The sequence below is a fragment of the Sorex fumeus genome, unplaced genomic scaffold, assembly GCF_029834395.1.
Source record: "Sorex fumeus unplaced genomic scaffold, SorFum_2.1 ptg000122l, whole genome shotgun sequence".
Taxonomy (NCBI): domain Eukaryota; kingdom Metazoa; phylum Chordata; class Mammalia; order Eulipotyphla; family Soricidae; genus Sorex; species Sorex fumeus.
Genome location: NW_026606179.1, coordinates 62853145 through 62870649, shown reverse-complemented (window position 1 = coordinate 62870649; position 17505 = coordinate 62853145). Strand labels below are relative to the sequence as shown.

The window sequence follows — 17505 nt, the reverse complement described above, 5'->3', positions numbered from 1 at the left end:
CGACGACGAGGCCGACGCCGACGAGGAGCCGCCGCCGCCGCCGCTGCCGCGCACCCGGGGACGGGCGCGGGCCGGTCGCCTGCGCCTGAGGGGGCGCCCCGAGGCCGCCGCTCGCCGCCCCCGGGCCGGCCCCTGGCGGGGGTCCCGCCCGCGCCGCGCGCCCCCGCCGCCGCCGCCGCCGCCGCCGCCGCCCCCGCCGCCGCCGCGCCCCGCCGCGCCCGCCCGGCCTCGCCCGGCCCCGGCCCGCGCGCGCCGCCCCGGCCCCGGCCCCGGCCCGCGGCGCCCCCGGCCCGCGCCCGCCCGCGCGCCCGGCCCCGGCCCCGGCCCCGGCCCCGGCCCCGGCCCCGGCCGCGGGCCGGCGGGGGCGCGGGCGGGCGCGGCGCGCGCGGCGGCAGCATGGTGGAGAAGCGCTGCCCGCTGCAGAGGGACGGCGTGTACCGCTGGTTCGCCGGGCTGCCGTCGCCGCAGCGCGTGGAGTTCCTGTGCGGGCTGCTGGACCTGTGCATCCCGCTCGAGCTGCGCTTCCTCGGCTCGTGCCTCGAGGACCTGGCGCGCAAGGACTACCACTCGCTGCGCGACTCGGAGATCAAGGCCAACAACCCCGCCGACCTGGGCAGCCTCACCAACCTCACGGACGAGGTGGTGCGCAGCAAGCTGCTGGTCTCGCTGGCGCTGCTGGGCTCGGAGCAGCGCGAGGCGGCGGGCGTGCTCTACCGCACGCTCACGCACATCGACTCCATCATCCACAACTACGGGCTGCAGCTCAACGAGGGCCGCACGGGCGATGAGTTCCTGCTGCTCTTCACCATGGCCTCCAACCACCCGGCCTTCAGCTTCCACCAGAAGCAGGTGCTGCGCCAGGAGCTCACGCAGATCCAGAGCAGCCTGAGCGGCGGCGGCGGCGGCCCCGGCCCCCCGGCCAAGGGCCCCGCGCTGCCCACCTGCCCGGCCTGCCACAAGGTGCGGTGCGCGCCCGCCCGGCCCGGCCCGGGAGACCCCTGCCCGTGCGCGTGCGTGCGGTGCGGTGCGCGGTGTGCGGGCGCCGGGGACGGTGGAGTCTGTGCCGAAGGAAGGAATCCGTCCTTCCCCGCAAGCCGGGCTGCTTTCGAGCGTGCGCTCAGCGGCCGCCCCGTGCTGCTTTCCAGAGCGCGCTGCCCGCCCCGGGTCGGGCGCTGCTACCCGCGGACCCGGCGGGCGGCAGGGCGCTGGCCTCGGCCCGGCACCGCCAGGAGGGACTCCTGAGCCTTCCGCACTCCACCCCCAGAGATACCTTCTCGCTGACCAAAAATCTGCCGCCTCCCCATCCCTCCTGGCCAGTCCCTCCCGCAGCTCCCCTCTCCATCCCGGGGATGGGCCTCCCCCCAGCCCCGCTGTCTGTGCTTCAGAGCAGACGAGCTGATCTGGCTTTGCCCCGACCCGGCTTCTCACATCCCATCGTCCCCACCGCCCTTTGTTGCTTTAAAGTCGAGACCCAGCGTCGCTCCATGTTTGGGTGCTTGGTGTGAGATGTGTCTCCTGTTTGGCCGCCATAGTTTTGAGGTCTGGCGCGAAGAGAAATCCTGGGAGCTGGGAGTGATAGCCCAGCGGGTAGGGTGCTTGTCCCGCACGTGGCCGACCCGGGTTTGAGTTTGATCCCTGGCATCCCATATGGTCCCCTGAGCATTGCCGGGTGTGACCCAAAAAGCCGGAAAAAAAAAACCCAAGAGAAATCCTGCGGGTCTGGGGGAGCACAGTCCCATTAATTAAAGCTGTTTGCATTTCCTTCGTAAGCAGATACATATACACACATACATTATACACATGTGCACACATGTATGTGATTGGTTTTGCGCCGCGCCCCGCGATGCTCAGGGTGTGGCCCCAAACCAATGGGATGTGTACGTATATGTGTGTGTATGCGTGTGCGTATCTACATATCTACTCCTGGCTCGGGAATGTATGGGATGTGGGGATTGAACCGCTGCTGTGTTTTTGTTCAGAACTCTGAGGTTAGAGACTGCCTCATCTTCAAGAGATGAAGATGGTGCTCGCGTCCTTGGTTTGGGGGCCCCAGCCCTCGGTGCTCAGCGCCTCCCGGCTTAGTCCCTCCCGTGACAGGCCCTGTCCTCGAGAGCCCTCCTGTGGCCCCTGTGCGGTTTCGAGGGTTTTTCTTTTGGTTTTTTTTTTTTGTCTTTATTTCAAGTGCTGCTGTTGGAAACTCTGTTTTCTGATGTCGTTATTTATAATGGCTCCTCCAAATGGTTACTCTGAAATTCCTGTTGCTGGGTCTGCAGAGTGCAGCGGCTGTTCCCCGGCACCCCCAGGAGGGACCCCCATCCCCCCAAAAATCTTAATTGCTTTGAGCGTTTGTAGAAGTTTAAACATGGAGGAATGTGAACCAGGCGTTTTTACTTGACTAGTGTTGCTGGAGGTCCGGGGAGTTGTGGCCGGGAAATACGCCGGTGGTCCCAGGCCACGTGGCCTGTTGGTTTCAGATGCTGCTGTTGGCCTGTGTTCAGATACAGGCCGACCTCTGGGGCCAAGTTTGTCCCTCCCTCTCTCTGTCCCTCCTTCCCTTCCTCCCTTTCTCCTTCCCGCCCGCCCTTCCTTCCCTCCCTTTATTCCTCCCTCCCTTTTCTCCCTCCCTCCCTTTCTCCCTCCCTCTTTCCTTCCCCCTTCCTTTCTCTCTTCCTTCTTCCCTCCCTCCCTCCCTCCCTCCCTCCCTCCCTCCCTTCTGTCCTTACTTTCTCCTCCCTTCCTTTCCCGTGTTGGGGCCACCCCTGGCAGAATTGAGGGACTACTCCCAGCTCAGTGCTTCGGCGGCATCATTGCCAGCAGTTCTTGGGACCATGCGGCGCTGGGCCTCCTGCATTGCTCAGCCTGCACTCAGCTTCCTGTGTGATCTTGCCTCTGGGTAAGGAGTGCTGTGCTGTGTGGAGCGTGCTCGCATCCACAGTGGGAAAGCCACCCTCTGAGCGTGTGCGGCTCAGTGATACACTCAGTAGATACGGAGTTCATTATAAACCGCTTGTATCACCCTAGCAGAAATCCTGTCCCCTGAAGTCACTTCCCAGCCCCGTGTCCTCCGCTGGATGTCTTCTGTCTGCCGAAGCCAGGGCTGGCCTTGAGCCTGCTCGAAGAGGTGTCAGTTGTGGGTCCGTGGGCCACTGCCCCGTCTGTGATCTGCTCATCAGATGTGCTGGACTGTCTGTGTCTATTTCAGATCTTTGTTCCTTTGTGCTGAGCTGGCTTGTGTGTTGTGCCCCTCTGCCTCCCCCTGCGCGAATGCCCTTCGGAGTGCCACCCTTGGGTGGTGCACCAGGTGGGGTCTGATCTGGTGGCCCGCCGCCTCTCCGGACAGGAAGTGCCTGCTTGGAACACGCGGGAGCAGCCTCAGCGGGCTACTCTGCCAGGGGGCTCTTGAGAAGACGCACAGGAGAGTGGTTGCTGAAGCGTTCATTTCTGAGCGCTTAGTGGGGGGCGGGGGGCGGCGCCTCACGGCTGGCTTTGTCCATGGCTTGGGCTTCTCTGGGACAAGTCCTGGTGGGGTGGATCCCGCCTCTGCGTTCTCCTCCGGGCCAGCTGTAGTCTGCGGTCTGCATGCTGGCCGAAGGGCTCCGCTTCTGCTCTTGGTGGTCTTTCTGGGCCGCTGGCTGACCGTGCTGCAGGGGTGCACGCCCAGGTCTGGAGCCTGGGTCTGCTGCCAGGGCCCAAGCCTGCCCCTCTGTGGGGAGGTCCTACTCGGATCGTCGCTCGGGCATCACATCTTGGAGGGGTGGCACCCCCTGCCTGCCGTGCCCTCACCCGTGTGACTCAGGGCAGAGCGGCACTTGGTGTCGTGCTGAGCACAGGCATAGCCTGGCCCCTCAGCCCTGCCGCTGCTCCCACAAGTTTTGGCCTTTGTGGTTGTGGGGGCCACGCCCAGTGGTGCCTCCCTCCGGCCTGACCAGCAGTTTAGAGATTTAGTGTTGGCATGATGGTTTTAACCCTCTCAGGAGAGGTTTTGTATGTGAAGAGCCCTCACGTGTTCTAAGAACTTTTCCTGTGAAAATAAGAGTGACACTAAGAGAACTTGTAACATGGGGGCATTCTCAGCAGCACGTTCTGTTCTGGATTTGGCCTGCAAGGGGGGGGGTGCCCCAGCTGATGCTGCGATGCTGCTCCCGCCACCCCTTGGCTGGTGACTCAGGCACGGTCAGCAGGCCACATCTCTGGAGGCTGTCAAGACCCTTGGGGGTTTTCGGGTGGCAGGTTCTTAGAAAAATCTCTGGCCTGGGCAACGTCTGGGCGGGGCTTGTCCTTCTCTCCTGCGTCCCCAGAAGGCGCTTCCTTCCTCCCGCACTGCTGCTCTGCTCCCCTCGTTCTGCTTCCTCGGGGATGTTACTGGGCCGGTGTTTGCGCTCTGATTTCCTGCCCTTCCCTCTGCTCCCCCCCTTGGCCTCCCCGCCTGCCTCTCGCCTCTCTCCTTGCTCCTTTCATTACTTTCAACTGGTGGGGGCGGGGGGTTTGGGAGCACATCCAGCGGGAGTCAGGAACCCGGACTGCTCAGAGATCACTCTGGAGCCAGCGCCTTCCCCAGTACTGTCTCTCCGGCCCGCTTTTCCGTTCCTTTTCTCTGTCATCTCTTGGTCACCGGCTCCTCCCCCACCGCCTGTCTCACTCACCTCCCAGAGTTGGCTTTGCTCTTGTTTTTGTTTTTCGGGCCATACTAGGTCTGTGGTTCTCAGGGCTTACTCCTGGTCCTCTCGAGGGGTCTCCCCTGCCAGGGCTCGGGGTGCTGTCTGTGGTGCCTGGGCTGCCTGCTGTCTTCTCTCCGGCCTGAGAGTCCTGTGCCCACCCCGTCCGATCTCAGAAGCACTCGCACCCTTGGGTGCCCTGGTGCCGGTGTGGGAGTCCACACTGCTCCTGGTTCCCGAGCTTTCGCTTAACCCTTCCAAAACCTGGAACCCAGCTTTGGCCCCAACTTCTTTTAGTGGTTTTTGCTAGAAAGCAATACCTAGTCCCTTTTTTTTTTTTGCTTTTTGGGTCACATCCGGCGATACACAGGGGTTCCTCCTGGCTCTGCACTGAGGAGTCACTCCTGGCGGTGCTCAGGGGACCCTATGGGATGCTGGGGATCAAACCCAGGTTGGCCGCGTGCAAGGCAAACGCCCTACCCGCTGTGCTATTGCTCCAGCCCCCCTAGTCCCTTTTTAAATTTTTCTTTATCATAAAAAACAAGTTGGGTGCCATGCCTGGCAGTGCTCACAGTTTAACTCCTGCGTCTCCTCAGGAATCTGTTGGGAGACCTGTGTGGTGCCGAAGCCCTCACGGGGTTTGCCCCGTGCACAGCAAGTGCCTTGCCGGTCTGTCTCTGGCCCCACGGCGATGTGGTTGGCAATCAGGCAGAACATCGGACAGCTGCGGCGAAGGGCTGCGGATGCTCCTCTGCCCGCCTGTGTGAGCCCCTCAGGGAAAGAGAAAGGAGCGCTTAGTAAAAGCCAGTGCTTGCGCACCCTGTGCCCCAAATCTGGAAGGCCGCACGCTCAAGGTTCCGGCACATCCAGTTTCTTTTCTGTTTTGGGCCACACCTCGCCATAGTTGGGGCTCACTCCTGTCTCTGCCTTCACAGGTCGCCCCTCGTGGGGTGCTGCGGATCGCCCTGGCTTGGCTGCGTGCGGCGTAGGCGGCCTTCCGCTGTAACTCTCCCTCCGGCTCCGTCCAATTTCTTTTTTTTTCTTAAATTTTTCCTTTACTTTTACAAAGCTGTTTGTGATAACTTATTACATTCAATATTCCAACACCAATCTCACAACCAGTACGCCTTCCCACCACCAGTATTTCGAATTTCCCCACCACCACCCAACCTATTCCAATAGCAGGCCCTAAAGAGTTTATTTTGTGTTGCTTGTTAGGAACAGTCTGCTAAAAATGATCAGTTTCGTTAGAAGAAAGTGTGTGAAGGTTGTTGTGTCTCAGCCTGGAGCCGTTAAGCCCTTGTATAAGGTGTTTGCTCAAATGCTGATACCGGTTGAGCCTTGTGAGCTAGAATCGGTCGAGACCAGCTGCCTTCTGCTTTCCTCCCATCCGCTGTGGTGTGCTGCTCCTGGCCTGTCAGTGGTGTAGAGTAGGAGATGCCGCACCCTCTAGAAATTGCAAAATTTTGAAGAGGATGATACGGCTGGAGTTGTTTCTAATTGGATGGCGACTCTGGGGGCTGGAAGCGTCTCTGCAGCTTGTTGCTCTCTTTCGAGATTCATTTGCGCATCTCTGGATCATGGCCGTTGATGAGCTATATGGCACCAGAGGCAGTTCACGAGTGTGACTGCCAGGCTCCCGGAAGCAAGGGAGATGGGAGGAGGTGGCCCGTTCCCGACTCCCTGCAAGCCTGGAGATTTCGGTCACAAAGCCCGCATACCTGAGTTTTTCAGCTGTTTCACTCCTGGGGGAGTCTCGCCCGAGCCTGTGGAGACTGGCTGTGAGCATGGTGGCAATTTAGTTCTGGAGGTTTTCGGCTGCCGGGGCTCTGTTGGGGCGGATGAATCCCCCTACGCGCCCCCCACTCTGAGCTGCCCTCTGAGTGTGAGGTTCAGCCTGGGCAGGGTCCGGAGGCATGTCTCCATCCGATTTTCTTACCTGCATATTGGTGGCTTTCATTTCACACTAAATGACTAAAATACTGTCCTTGGGCCAGAGTGATGGTACGTGGCCAGTCTGCCTTTGATCCTGACACCCCACACCCCACCCCCCTTATGGTCCCGACCCCCACCCCGAGTACGCCCCGAGCACTGCCAGGTATGGCCACTCAAAAGCAGCGACTTAAATAAGAAGCAAAGACAAAGTCCCTCATCCTTTCCCCAGACATCCGGCTTCATTTCCCTCTTTGCGCGTCATAGAACCTGACTGACCTGGTCCTTGCGTGATCCTGGGTCACAGAGCTGCCTCTGGTGCTGGTTCTGTGTGGAGGCCCTCCAGTGCCGCTTCCAACAGAGTGAGGGGGAACGTGTGGTTCAGGGGAGGGCCCCGGGCCCCCTGCGCCCTGTCTGGTCGTCCTGCTGTTGGAAGCCCCTCACCGATGGCCCCTGCTTGTGTTGCCATCGACGTGAGAGCCTGTGGGTCGCAGCGGCCCTGAGATGCTGCTGGGGTCCTGCTCGGGGGTTCCCCCAGCACCCAGGTCTCTCTCCTGCCTGTGTCTCTGCTGTCCTTACATGGCAGAGATGTCTCTGTTCTGGATCATTCTCAGAGACTGGTGTTGTGCACTCACCTTGGGGCAGCTGAACCTTTCCCCACACTTTGGGTCTTGGGCCTCTGAGTCTGTGTCAGCGCGTCTGTGTTTCAGGAAAACGGTCCTCTTGCCCCTAACAGGACCTGGAAGGTTTGATTTTCCGTCTCTGTGCTCATCTTTTGATTTGGGCCTCGGCGATGTTTCTGTTTGGTATGGGCACTCCCATGCAGTGCTCCGTTGACCCTGGGGGCCATTTTTGTCCTAGTGTTGTTCAGGGCCTTGTGCAGTCCTGTTTGGACTCTCCGGCCTCTGAGGCTCGTGTCCTCATGATGATGACGGTGCGCTCTGCTCTCGTGTCTGTGCCTTGTGTGCTAGGGTCATGCTCTACACACTTGCTCCCCTCCACGCCGTGCCTCCTGGTAGGTGCAGATGTTCTGTTCTGCACTCCCATCACAGTGCTCGGCAGCAGGCTTGGTCTAGGATCTCGGCCTGTGCTTGTTGCCCAGTGGACAGCCCAGAGGTCCAGAACCGTTTGAGGAAGCCATCTCTCTCTCCTGGGTGTGAAGGGACGTCTCGGGTTGTGTTCTGTGTCCCCTGTCCTCCACGTCTGCTGGGCTGGGCTCTGTGTTGCTTGCTTCCTTTCTACTGGATTCAGAGACTCCATCTCGTGTGCTGTGGGTTTCCAGAGAGGGAGAACCTTCCAGCCCCCCCCCCCCCCTTGGTTGCTGTGCCGTCCGGGGCTCCTGCAGCTTCCTGGGCACACTGGGCATTCAGGGACAGTGCCTGGGCCGGAGCTGCTCACAGGTCCCACCCTGTCGCCTCAGCCAGGATGTGGGGAGCTTGAGATCAGGGCCGGCTGCCCAGCGCCTCCAGCTGCTGGCCTCGGTCACTTCCTCCCCACCCCGGTGTGTCCTCCTCCCCTGCTGCCTGTTTGCAGTCCTCACCTACCTGATGGTGACGCTTTCCTGGCTTTCTTCTTTGTTCCTGTCATCCCATTTGTGACCTTTCCAGCTGTTTGTCCAGAGGGTCCTTCTGCCCAGCGGAAGCGGGCGCCCGTTTTGGGCCGCTCCTCCCTCCTGGTCTCCTGGGCTGCACTGCCACGCCGGGCTGATGCAGGTCCCACTTTGGGCACGTCTGTGCCCACTGACTGTGCCAGGGAGCCAGGGCATCGACAGCAGTCCTGAGGGATGCTTGTGGCTGACCCCCAGCTGCCCGGGGCTGCGTTCTTCTGCCTAGATCTGCTCGCCCTGGCTTCTAAAGTACAGCTCTGGAAACTGGCTCAGGGGGTGCCAGAGAACGCAGTGACGGTGTTGCTTCCCACTGAACATGCTCTGGTCACCCTGCTTTGGGCAGCCCACCGCACCCCTCCACTCCCCCACCTGCTTGGGCTGCCTGGACCTCTGGCTTTGGACTGTCATAGCCAGCACACCTCACCCCTCCTGGGTCCGGCTGCCCTCCTCGCCGGGCCGCTGAACCGACTCTGCGCCCTGCTGTTGTCTGACTCCCCGCTGACTGGGCACACACAGACCAAGACTGCCCCGGGGCCTTCCTGTGCGGGGAGTGCTCCCTCAGATGCCTGGCTTGGTCTCCGGGTGTCTTTCCGTTGCTCTGGTAGCCAGCTCTTGGCACCCTTGGCGCTTCTCTTGTGTAGGACTGTTGTACATTGTGGCATGTGTGTGTCTTTTCCCCCTGAATGCTGGTCTGCCAACGCCCTGGGAAAAGTCACACTTGCTAGCCAGGCTTTGTTTTCCCAGATGATGGAGACCGGTTTGGGACAAGCCTGTCTTGGGGAGGCACCGTGCTCCTGGGAACTGGTGGGTGGCCAGTGCCTTCCAGTGCCCTGTGCCTCAGAGCAGGACTTGAGGGTCTGGTCCTCTTGGTCCTCACAGTGACAGGTCGTGGGGGTCTGCCCGGAGACTGGAGTAAACGGATGAACTTCGTCCAGTTAAAGTTTAGTGAGTGACAGATTAGTTACAGAAGGGAGAGCATCATAAAATCTAGTCCTGACTGTTTGGGGCTTTGATAGAAAAACTTCAGTAGGATTACTGGAAAGAAATTATGACCTCAGGTTTCATACTGATTCACAGTGATCCAATTAAAATATGTATACGTAGGAACTGATTGAGTCTAGATTCAAAATAGTCACTTTTTTTTTGCTTTTTGGGTCACACCCAGTAATGCTTAGAGGTTACTCCTTGCTCTGCACTCAGGAATTACTCCTGGCGGTGCTCAGGGGCCCACATAGGATGGCGGGGATCGGACCTGGGTTGGCCGTGGGCAAGGCGAACGCCTTACCCACTGTGCCTTTGCTCCGGCCCCAAGAGTCACCTTTGAGAAGGAAGAGGGCTGGGGAAGAGTGCAGCTGCTAGGGCACTTGGTTTGCACGTGTCTCCCCTCCCCGGTGCCCCGTGTGGTCCCCTGACCTCCGTCAGGAGTGAGTCTCTGAGTGCAGCGAGAACAGGGAGAGAACTGGAGATGCAGGCGGGGGAGTGCAGGAACGGAGCACTTGCCTCTCGTGTGGCCAAGCGCAGCCTGAGCCCTGGAACCTCCTGTGGTCCCCCGTCACCACTAGGGATACCCTTCGTGCACCCTGGGGTTGCCTGGGCAACCCTGACCCAGACACAAACAGGAAAGGATCAGTTAAAGGAATCGGGCTCCCTCTTCTCTTGGAGCACTTAACCGGATTCGCGAGCTCGGGAATATGGGGACAGTCGGCCAGTAGTAAGGTGAGTGAGCTCCCTTCCAAGCACAGAGAAGGAACCCATGTTCTGTGGGAAGCGGCGTGTGGTGCGTGCTCGTTGCTTGGGACTTGGAACCTCGAGGGAGACGGGCCCGCTCTCAGTGCAGCAGGGGAGGCGCTGGCTTCGCAGTGGCCGACCCAGGTTCAATCCCCGAGCCTCACTAGGAGTGAGCCCTGAGCACTGCCGGTGTGGCCCCCAAACAACCGCACAGAGAAACTCAGGAGAGGTGGCTTCTGCCTCTGGTACTTTTCCTGTAGCTTGTTTGCCAGGTGTGGTGCTGGGGGCGCCCATGGGTGGGGGTGGTGGGGGGGTGGTGCCCTGTCTCTGGCACTGTTCTCTTGCCGCAGCCCCTGCCTTGACTGGTCTGTCATTCTTCTTCTTTTTTTTTTTTGCTTTTTTGGGTCACACCCGGCAATGCACAGGGGTTACTCCTGGCTCTGCACTCAGGAATTACTCCTGGAGGTGCTCGGGGGACCATATGGGTTGCGGGGAATCGAACCTGGGTCAGCTGCGTACAAGGCAAACGCTCTGCCCGCTGGGCTGTTGCTCCAGCCCTTGGTCTGTCAGTTTTAACTGCCTCCGCCCACCCCCCTCGTTAGCTAGTTCGGCGGGGATGGGGCTGTGTTCACCCTGCGCTCACACTGACGTGACGTGCTCCTGGGTTGAGTGCTTGCTCTCCTGGGCGCACGGTTTGGGGCCACTCCTAGCGGTGCTTAGGGGACCGCGTCTTGCAGGAATCAGACCTGGGGCTCCCACATCGGAGCGCGCAGCCTCGCCCCCGCCGTCTCCGTGGCTTCAGGCTCTTTGCTGTTAATCAGGTTTGCCAGCAAGCGGAGGGTGCCGCTCAACGAGGTGGGTCCCCGGCCCAAGGGACGGCAACAGCCTCTGACTGGCTCTCTGTGAAGGTCACCCCTCCCATGTGGTGACGCAGCAGGTGACCGGAAGGCTGTGTCCCTCAGCCACGCCCGCCCTGACCCCACACCGCTGCTTCCTGTGAGTCGGGTCCCAGACCCTGGCCCCCGCAGCCTCTGTCTCTTGCCGCGTCTCGCCTTGGCTTCCTGGGCCGCGCCGCCCTCTCGCTGAGCGCGTTCCGAGGCCGGCTGGGGTGGCTGTCATTTCGGAGGGGCTCCTCTGCCTCTCCGGAGACCCTTGGGCTCATCCTCAGCAGCTGCTGCTCCTCGGGTTCCCGAGCTTCCCTTGGGACGGCGGCTGCTCCCATCCGCCCCGTCTGCCCCGGGCCCTGGTCCGCTGCCCCTGTCCTGTGGGACCGGTCACCTCCCCCTGCGCCGTGACCGGGACTGGCTTGTCCCCTGGCCCCTTCGGGCCCCGCCTGCTCACTGAGGCTCCCTGTCAGGGCTCCGGCAGCGAGCTGGGGGCCCAGGTGTGTGGGGACTGCCGCGGGCCGGCTGACCTGGTGCCCCTCCTCCTCAGGAGCCCTGCTGTCCGCGCTTAGGACTGTCTTTTCTTTGTCAGTTGCTTTTGGGCCACACCCGACGGTACCCCGGCCAGCTGCTCACAAGGCACGCGCCCGCTGTACTGTCTCTCTGGCTCCGAGATTTATTTATTTATTTTGCTTTTTGGGTCACACCCGGAATCACTCCTGGCGGTGCTCAGGGGACCATATGTGGGATGCTGGGAATCGAACCCTGGTCGGCCGCCACGTACAAGGCAAACGCCCTACCTGCTGTGCTGTCACTCCAGCCCCTGTTTATTTATTTTCAAATCAGTGACTTGGATGTGAGAAGAGAGGAAAAGGAATACCTGGTCAAGAGGGAACAAGATGAAAAGCAGCTGAAGGGAGAGGCCGGCTTGAGAGCGCGTCCAGGGTGCTGTCTCCTGGGGACAGGGCTGGTGGCTGAGGCGCCTGGCGCTGCCGTGGGATGCTCCCTTCGATGAGAAGGGCTGGTGGGCGTCGGGGAGGGGCAGTCCTTCCTGAGTGGGCCTGGAGTCGGAGGTGGGGCCTGTGGCTCTGGGTTAAGCCGTGACCTTCACCTTGACCGTGTGTGTCCTCACAGCCAGGTCGGGAGTCTGCAGGGGTCGGGGAGCCGCGGTCTGGGGGCGCTCAGCGAGGCAGGAGGCAGCTCCTGGGGCCCCTGCCTGCTTCTTGGGTGCAGTGAGGGCGGTGCAGAGGGACAGCTGCCCAAGGGACGTTGGCGGGAGTCCGCTGTGGACTCACTTTGTCTGGAATCCACAACTTACGTACTCGATGTGTTTTGCTGCGATTTTGAGCAGTAATTCTTTTTCACTTTTTTTCTCCTAAGTTGAGCTGTAGGGTAAGAAATAACACAAAATTAAAACCATTTTTTCCGCGTGGAAAAGAGTTTGGTGAGCATTGGCGTTCACTGGGCTAAGTCAGCAAATAGCTTTCGCGATTCAAGTGTCTGCCGTCGGGCTCTGGAGACACGCAAGCGCCATTCCGCAAAGATGCTTAGGCAGCACTTTCCTTTCGATTTTATGTATTTCTGTTCCTTGGCGCAGAAGTGTTTAACAGATGTTGTCCTGTCCTCCCTGGAGGTGGTCTGCTTGGAATGTGAGAGTGCTTGAGTGGCGGCCGGACCCCTCTGGCTGGCGTTCGCTCTGCCCTACCTGCTGTCCTCTGGGTTTGGCTCCAGGGAGGGGCCTTTCCTGCAGACCCACGCCACACTGGCTCCGCCCCCGCCCTCGGCCCTGGCCCTGTCCGCTTCCTCTGGCACTGCGCCTTGGGGCCGCCCCCGGCTTGGCATGCCCTTGGTTGTTGGAGTTTGCTCCGACTTAACTTTCGTGCTGTTCGTTTCTCGTACAAAGGCGCTTACCTTGAGATTGAGCGTCTCTGACTCTTCTCCGACTCCTGTGGCTGTTGTTCACTCAGGGTGGAAGACCGTCAGTGCTGCGTTTTCTTCTCTTTCCAGTGCCTCCTTGTTGGACATGTGATTGATGTCAGAAATTCTGCCTTGCTTCACTTGCCTGTGTATTCCTTTTTTTTTTTTTCAATTTTGGGTCACTCCAGCGATGCCAAAGGGTTACTTTTGGCTTTGCACTCAGGAATTACTCCTGGCGGTGTTCAGGGGACCATGTGGGATGCCGGGGATCGAACATGGGTCGGCCTCATGTAGGCAAATGCCCACCTCACTCTAGCCCCCGTGTGTATTCCTGAAGCCTTTTGTTTGTGGAATATTTTTAAAACCACCTGATATTTAATAATATGTATATAAGTTTATTACCGTTTAAGTATTCATGCGATGGAGAATTATGTGGTTAGACGTAATTTTTAACTTTCTTGAGGTTAAAATTTCTATCTTTATTGAGGTTCTGTGATTTACAGTGCTATTAATGGGGGTTTCCAGTGTATAATACCAAACCCACGGCCAGTGCCTCCACCTCCCTCCCCCAAAGTCCCCAGCTCCCCTTTCTTCAGCTCCCCCAGCCCCCCAGTAAACTCAGATGTGTGGGTCTGTTCTTCTGTTGTGTTGCTCGGGGCTCTTTGTTGCTGCCTTGCCATGTGCCTTTGTGTGCCCCTGCAGGTGATTATTCTGCATCCATCCCTTTCCTTCTGATGGACTTGACTCAGCATGAGATCCCGTGGTTCAGCTGTAGCCGCCAGGGGCACGATTTTGTCCTTTTCAGAACTACATAGTATTCCATTGTGTGCAAATCCCACAGCTTTGCCTTTTTTTTTTTTAATCTCTGGGCCACACCCAGCTCATGCTCAGAGATCCCTCCTGGTTCTGTGCTCACAGGCCGATTCTGGCAGGTTCAGAACCATTTGTGGTGCTGGGGATCAAACCCAGGTTGGCAGCGTGCAATGCAAGCCCCCTCCCCTCCCTGCTGTACCATCTCCCCAGCTCCTCCCAGAGTTCAAAGAATGTTTTTGAATTTAATACAGAAAAAAGCGGCAGCTGTTGGTGCAATTCTAGGATTAAATGGATGAGATAACAAAGTGATATTAATATCGATAGATCTCGAAGACAAATTTATGTGAACGTTGTTATCGATTGAAGGATTGGAAGTCCTTGTCTTCATGCTTCAGCGGGTATCCACGCAGTCCAGTCACTTCCAGATCTGTGGTTTGGGCCGAAGAGTGGGCAGGGAGGCAGATGTGGTGGGGTGGGAGAGGGTACCCATCCTGACTCTGAGAAAACCCAGTGTTCTCAGCCTGGGCGCCGGGACTTGAAATTATTCAGGAATCGGTGTCTGCAGAGAATATCCGTGAGGTGGTGGAGCTGAGTCCTTGGCCTAGCGGTAGTAGTGGGGATGCGTGTTGATGCCGGGGCCGTTGGCGGGATCCGGCCCGTCTGCTCCTGTGGGCGCTCGGGGCTTTTCAGCAGCGACTCGCACAACTTCTGGGTGTGTTTGTATTTGGGCACTTGGGTTGTTTCATTTGATCTTGGCTGCTGTGTGAAGGTCCTTGAATGAATGTTTCTGTGTTTAGGGATTGATGCCAAGAAGTGGTCCTGCCGGGTTGTAGGGGGAGTTCCAGGCCTGTTTTTCAGATTGTTTTCCGTAGAAGCTGACCCAGATGACATTCCCACCAAAAGAGGACGAGAGTTTCTTCCTCACCACAACCCGCCAACACTGGCTGTTTCCAGACTGTTTTGGTTTTGTTTTTGGGCCACAGCTGGCAGTGCTCAGAGATTATTCCGGACTGCACTCAGAATCACTTCTGGCAGTGCCAGGGATCAAACCCAGGTGGCCTCATGGGAGGCAAATGCCCTGCCAGTCTCACTGACCCCCTGGCTCTCCTCTTTCTTTCATTTTTGCTTTTTGGGTCACACCCGGCGATGCACAGGGGTTACTCCTGGTTCATGCACTCAGGAATTATTCCTGGCGGTGCTCGGAGCACCACATGGGATGCTGAGAATCGAACCCGTGTCGGCCGCGTGCAAGGCAAGTGCCCTACCCCCTGTGCTATCGCTCCAGCTCCTCCTCCTTATTTCTTTTAGCAGGGATTTAAGTTTCACTGTAGAAATCCTTCACCTCCCTGGCTACGTTGGATCCTGTGTTTGGGAATCTCTTTTTTTCTGGTCACTGTTTTAAAGAAACAGTTCTTTAAGTTTCTTTTCTCCTAGTTTCCATTTGCTTGCAGAAACGTCATGGCTTTGTGTGCATTAGTTTTGTGACCTGCTGCCTTCCTGTCTTGGGTGCTTGTGACTATTTCCACCGACTGGGTGCGGTCCCGCTCTCGCTGCATCCCTGTCCGCGTGGTCATTTCTGGTGTTTCGGTGCTGTTCTCCCGTTCTCAAGGTGGAGAGGTGATGGCTCAGCACCGTTTTCATCTGCATCATCTCATAGCAAGTGATGCGATCACGCACGTATCCCCCTGTGCCCGCTGCGTCTCCGTGTGTGCCTGGTTGGCGACGCCGCGCCCTTGTGCCTACACAGGCCAGGGCGCACGCTGCTGAGACACTCTGCCTCCGGGAGAGCGACGCGGGTGCTCCTGGGGCTGGCCTTGGGCACGCGCAGCCCGGACAGCTGGCGGGACCCACGCGCCTCCCTCAGCTGCCGCCTCCCTCAGCTTCAGCTGCACACAGAGCCTCCCCTCGCAGCTCTGCGGCTGTCCCCTGCCCCGTGACCTTGGCGGGCGAGACCCTGGGCTCGCAGCAGAGGTTCCCCCTGAGGAAGCAGGGCCGAGGGCTGCAGGGACCGCAGGAGGGCGGTGTGCGCGCGCGGCTGCACAGGCACCAGGAGCCGTGGGAAGGGCAGTTGGCAGGCGGCGCTGCCTGGGCACCTGGCACCTGCCTTAGACTTAGCTCAGGCCCGGCGTGCCCCTCTCAGGCCATGCTGCTAGTGCTGCTAGTGCCGCTGTGCCCGTGGGCACTGCCGCCCCCCCTGACTCTCCCGGGGACTCCGACCTGTGGTGTGTGTTTGGGGCTGTCTGAATCTAGAACCGGAGAGTACCACTTAGCTCGTTGGAAAGGCAGGCCTGGGGGTTCCCTTGCAGCGTGGGGGGTCGGGCTTCGCAGCCGGTGCTAAGCAGCTGCTATCTGGCTGCTGGGGACATAGCTCATGGCCCCACGCAGAGCCCAGGCCCTGGGTTCTCAGGGCGGCCACAGTGCCCTGCGGGCTTGTCCTCAGGCCCTGGGCCTTTGCGATGCTGCCTGTTGGGGACCTGTTGCCACCTGCCCCACCGGGTCCTGGGAAGGGCCCGTGCTGGGGTTTGTCTTCCGGCGCGTCAGGCAGTGAAGGCGGCTCCCTGGGCTCGCCTGCGGTGAGGAGGAAAGGCCCCATGCAGATCCCGACTGGGCACGCCTCCCTCTTGGCCCCACCCAAGTCCTGGGGCCACCAGCACTGGGCCCGAACCACTGGGCTGTGGTCTCGGGAGGACGGAGAAGTCGCCTCCCAGTTGGCTGGTGAACTGACCCGCGGCAGAGCGCCCCATTCCCTGGAAGCGGCCTGCAAGGCACCACTGAGGGCGAGGTTTCACGGAGGGGTGCCCTGTGCCCCGCTGCAGCGCTGTTACCTGGTCAGTGCTGGCCCGCACGGCGCCGGCGTCCACACTCCACTCGAGCCCTGGGCTCTGAATCAGGTGTCATGGTTGTGCCCTGGTCCCCGCGACACTAGAGAACTGCTGTGCTCCTGCCTTTGTTTAGCTTGGTGGGTGCTGGGGACTGAGGAGCGGTGTGCGGACCTCCGAGTCCCCACGAGCTTGGAAGGAGCGCATGGCTCCCGCACGGCGTCTGGCCTGCTGTCCAGGTGCTCTCTGACTGACCTCAGGGCTGCCCTGGCCGTGTGCCCGAGCATGGGCCTCCCAGCCTGGTCTGTAGGTGGGTGGTGAGCATCGGGCCGAGCTCCTGGGGCAGCCTGAGTGGGTGTGCCCTGGCCCGGGGGCGCCAGCACCCACGCAGGCAGCGCCTTCCTTCCTCCGTCCACAGTGGCGCCGAGGTCTGGTGAGCAGCCACCCTGCACGAGAGGGCCGGGCTTGGCAGATCCTTCCCTGAGAGGAGGGCGTCCGTGTCGGCGCTGGGCCCCGCTGCCCGGAAGGCAGTGGGTCTGGGGGTGAGCCGTGTGACCGCAGCTTGCCCCCCTACGCCCGGAGCGCCGCCTGGGACTGTGAGTCAGAGAGCATTTGAGTTGAACGACGTAGGTCACATGGGGCAAATTAGCTCAACCAAAAATAACCCCCAAACAGCCTTTCTGGGAAAGGCCAGGGAAGAGCATTTCCAGTGTAAACAGGCCAGAGAGCAGATAGGCCTGGGAAGCGGGGAGGCGGCGGCCACCGGCGTTCCTTCCAGGCTCCCCTCTCTTCCCCAGGTCCCCTTGCGGTCAGTCAGGTTGCCCCTTCTGGTGTGGCACTTGCAGCTGCTCCAGGGAAGCCCCCTGCCCCCAGGCACTTCCTCTTCCCTAGTATTTCCTCTGGGCCCAGCTGTGACCGGCCCAAGGGGGTCTGCCCCATGCTCCCCCCACCCACGAGCTACCCTTGGGGGTGGGTCCTGCGCTCAGCTGGGCTCGGGCTGCCCAGGGTAGAGCCACCGCTGAGAACTCTGGGCTCTCGCACCAAGCACAGTGACTGCCGGCATCCCTGTGCTAAGGGCTGTCTTGGGACCAGGACTTGGGGTCACCTGGTAGGGTGAGGGGAGACCCTAACCAGAGAGGACGGGATCTGCG

At 60.0% G+C, this 17505-nt stretch overlaps 1 protein-coding gene across 1 annotated transcript in view; it reads left to right on the top strand.

Annotated features, from left to right (window-relative positions):
• Positions 1–362: 362 nt before the first annotated feature.
• ZCCHC14 (zinc finger CCHC-type containing 14) overlaps positions 363–17505 on the top strand; it is a 42694-nt gene continuing 25551 nt past the window's right edge. The window contains exon 1 of the mRNA XM_056136977.1: positions 363–960. Coding sequence (XP_055992952.1) covers positions 397–960 — 564 coding nt within the window. The 5' untranslated portion in view covers positions 363–396. The remainder of the gene's footprint in view (positions 961–17505) is intronic.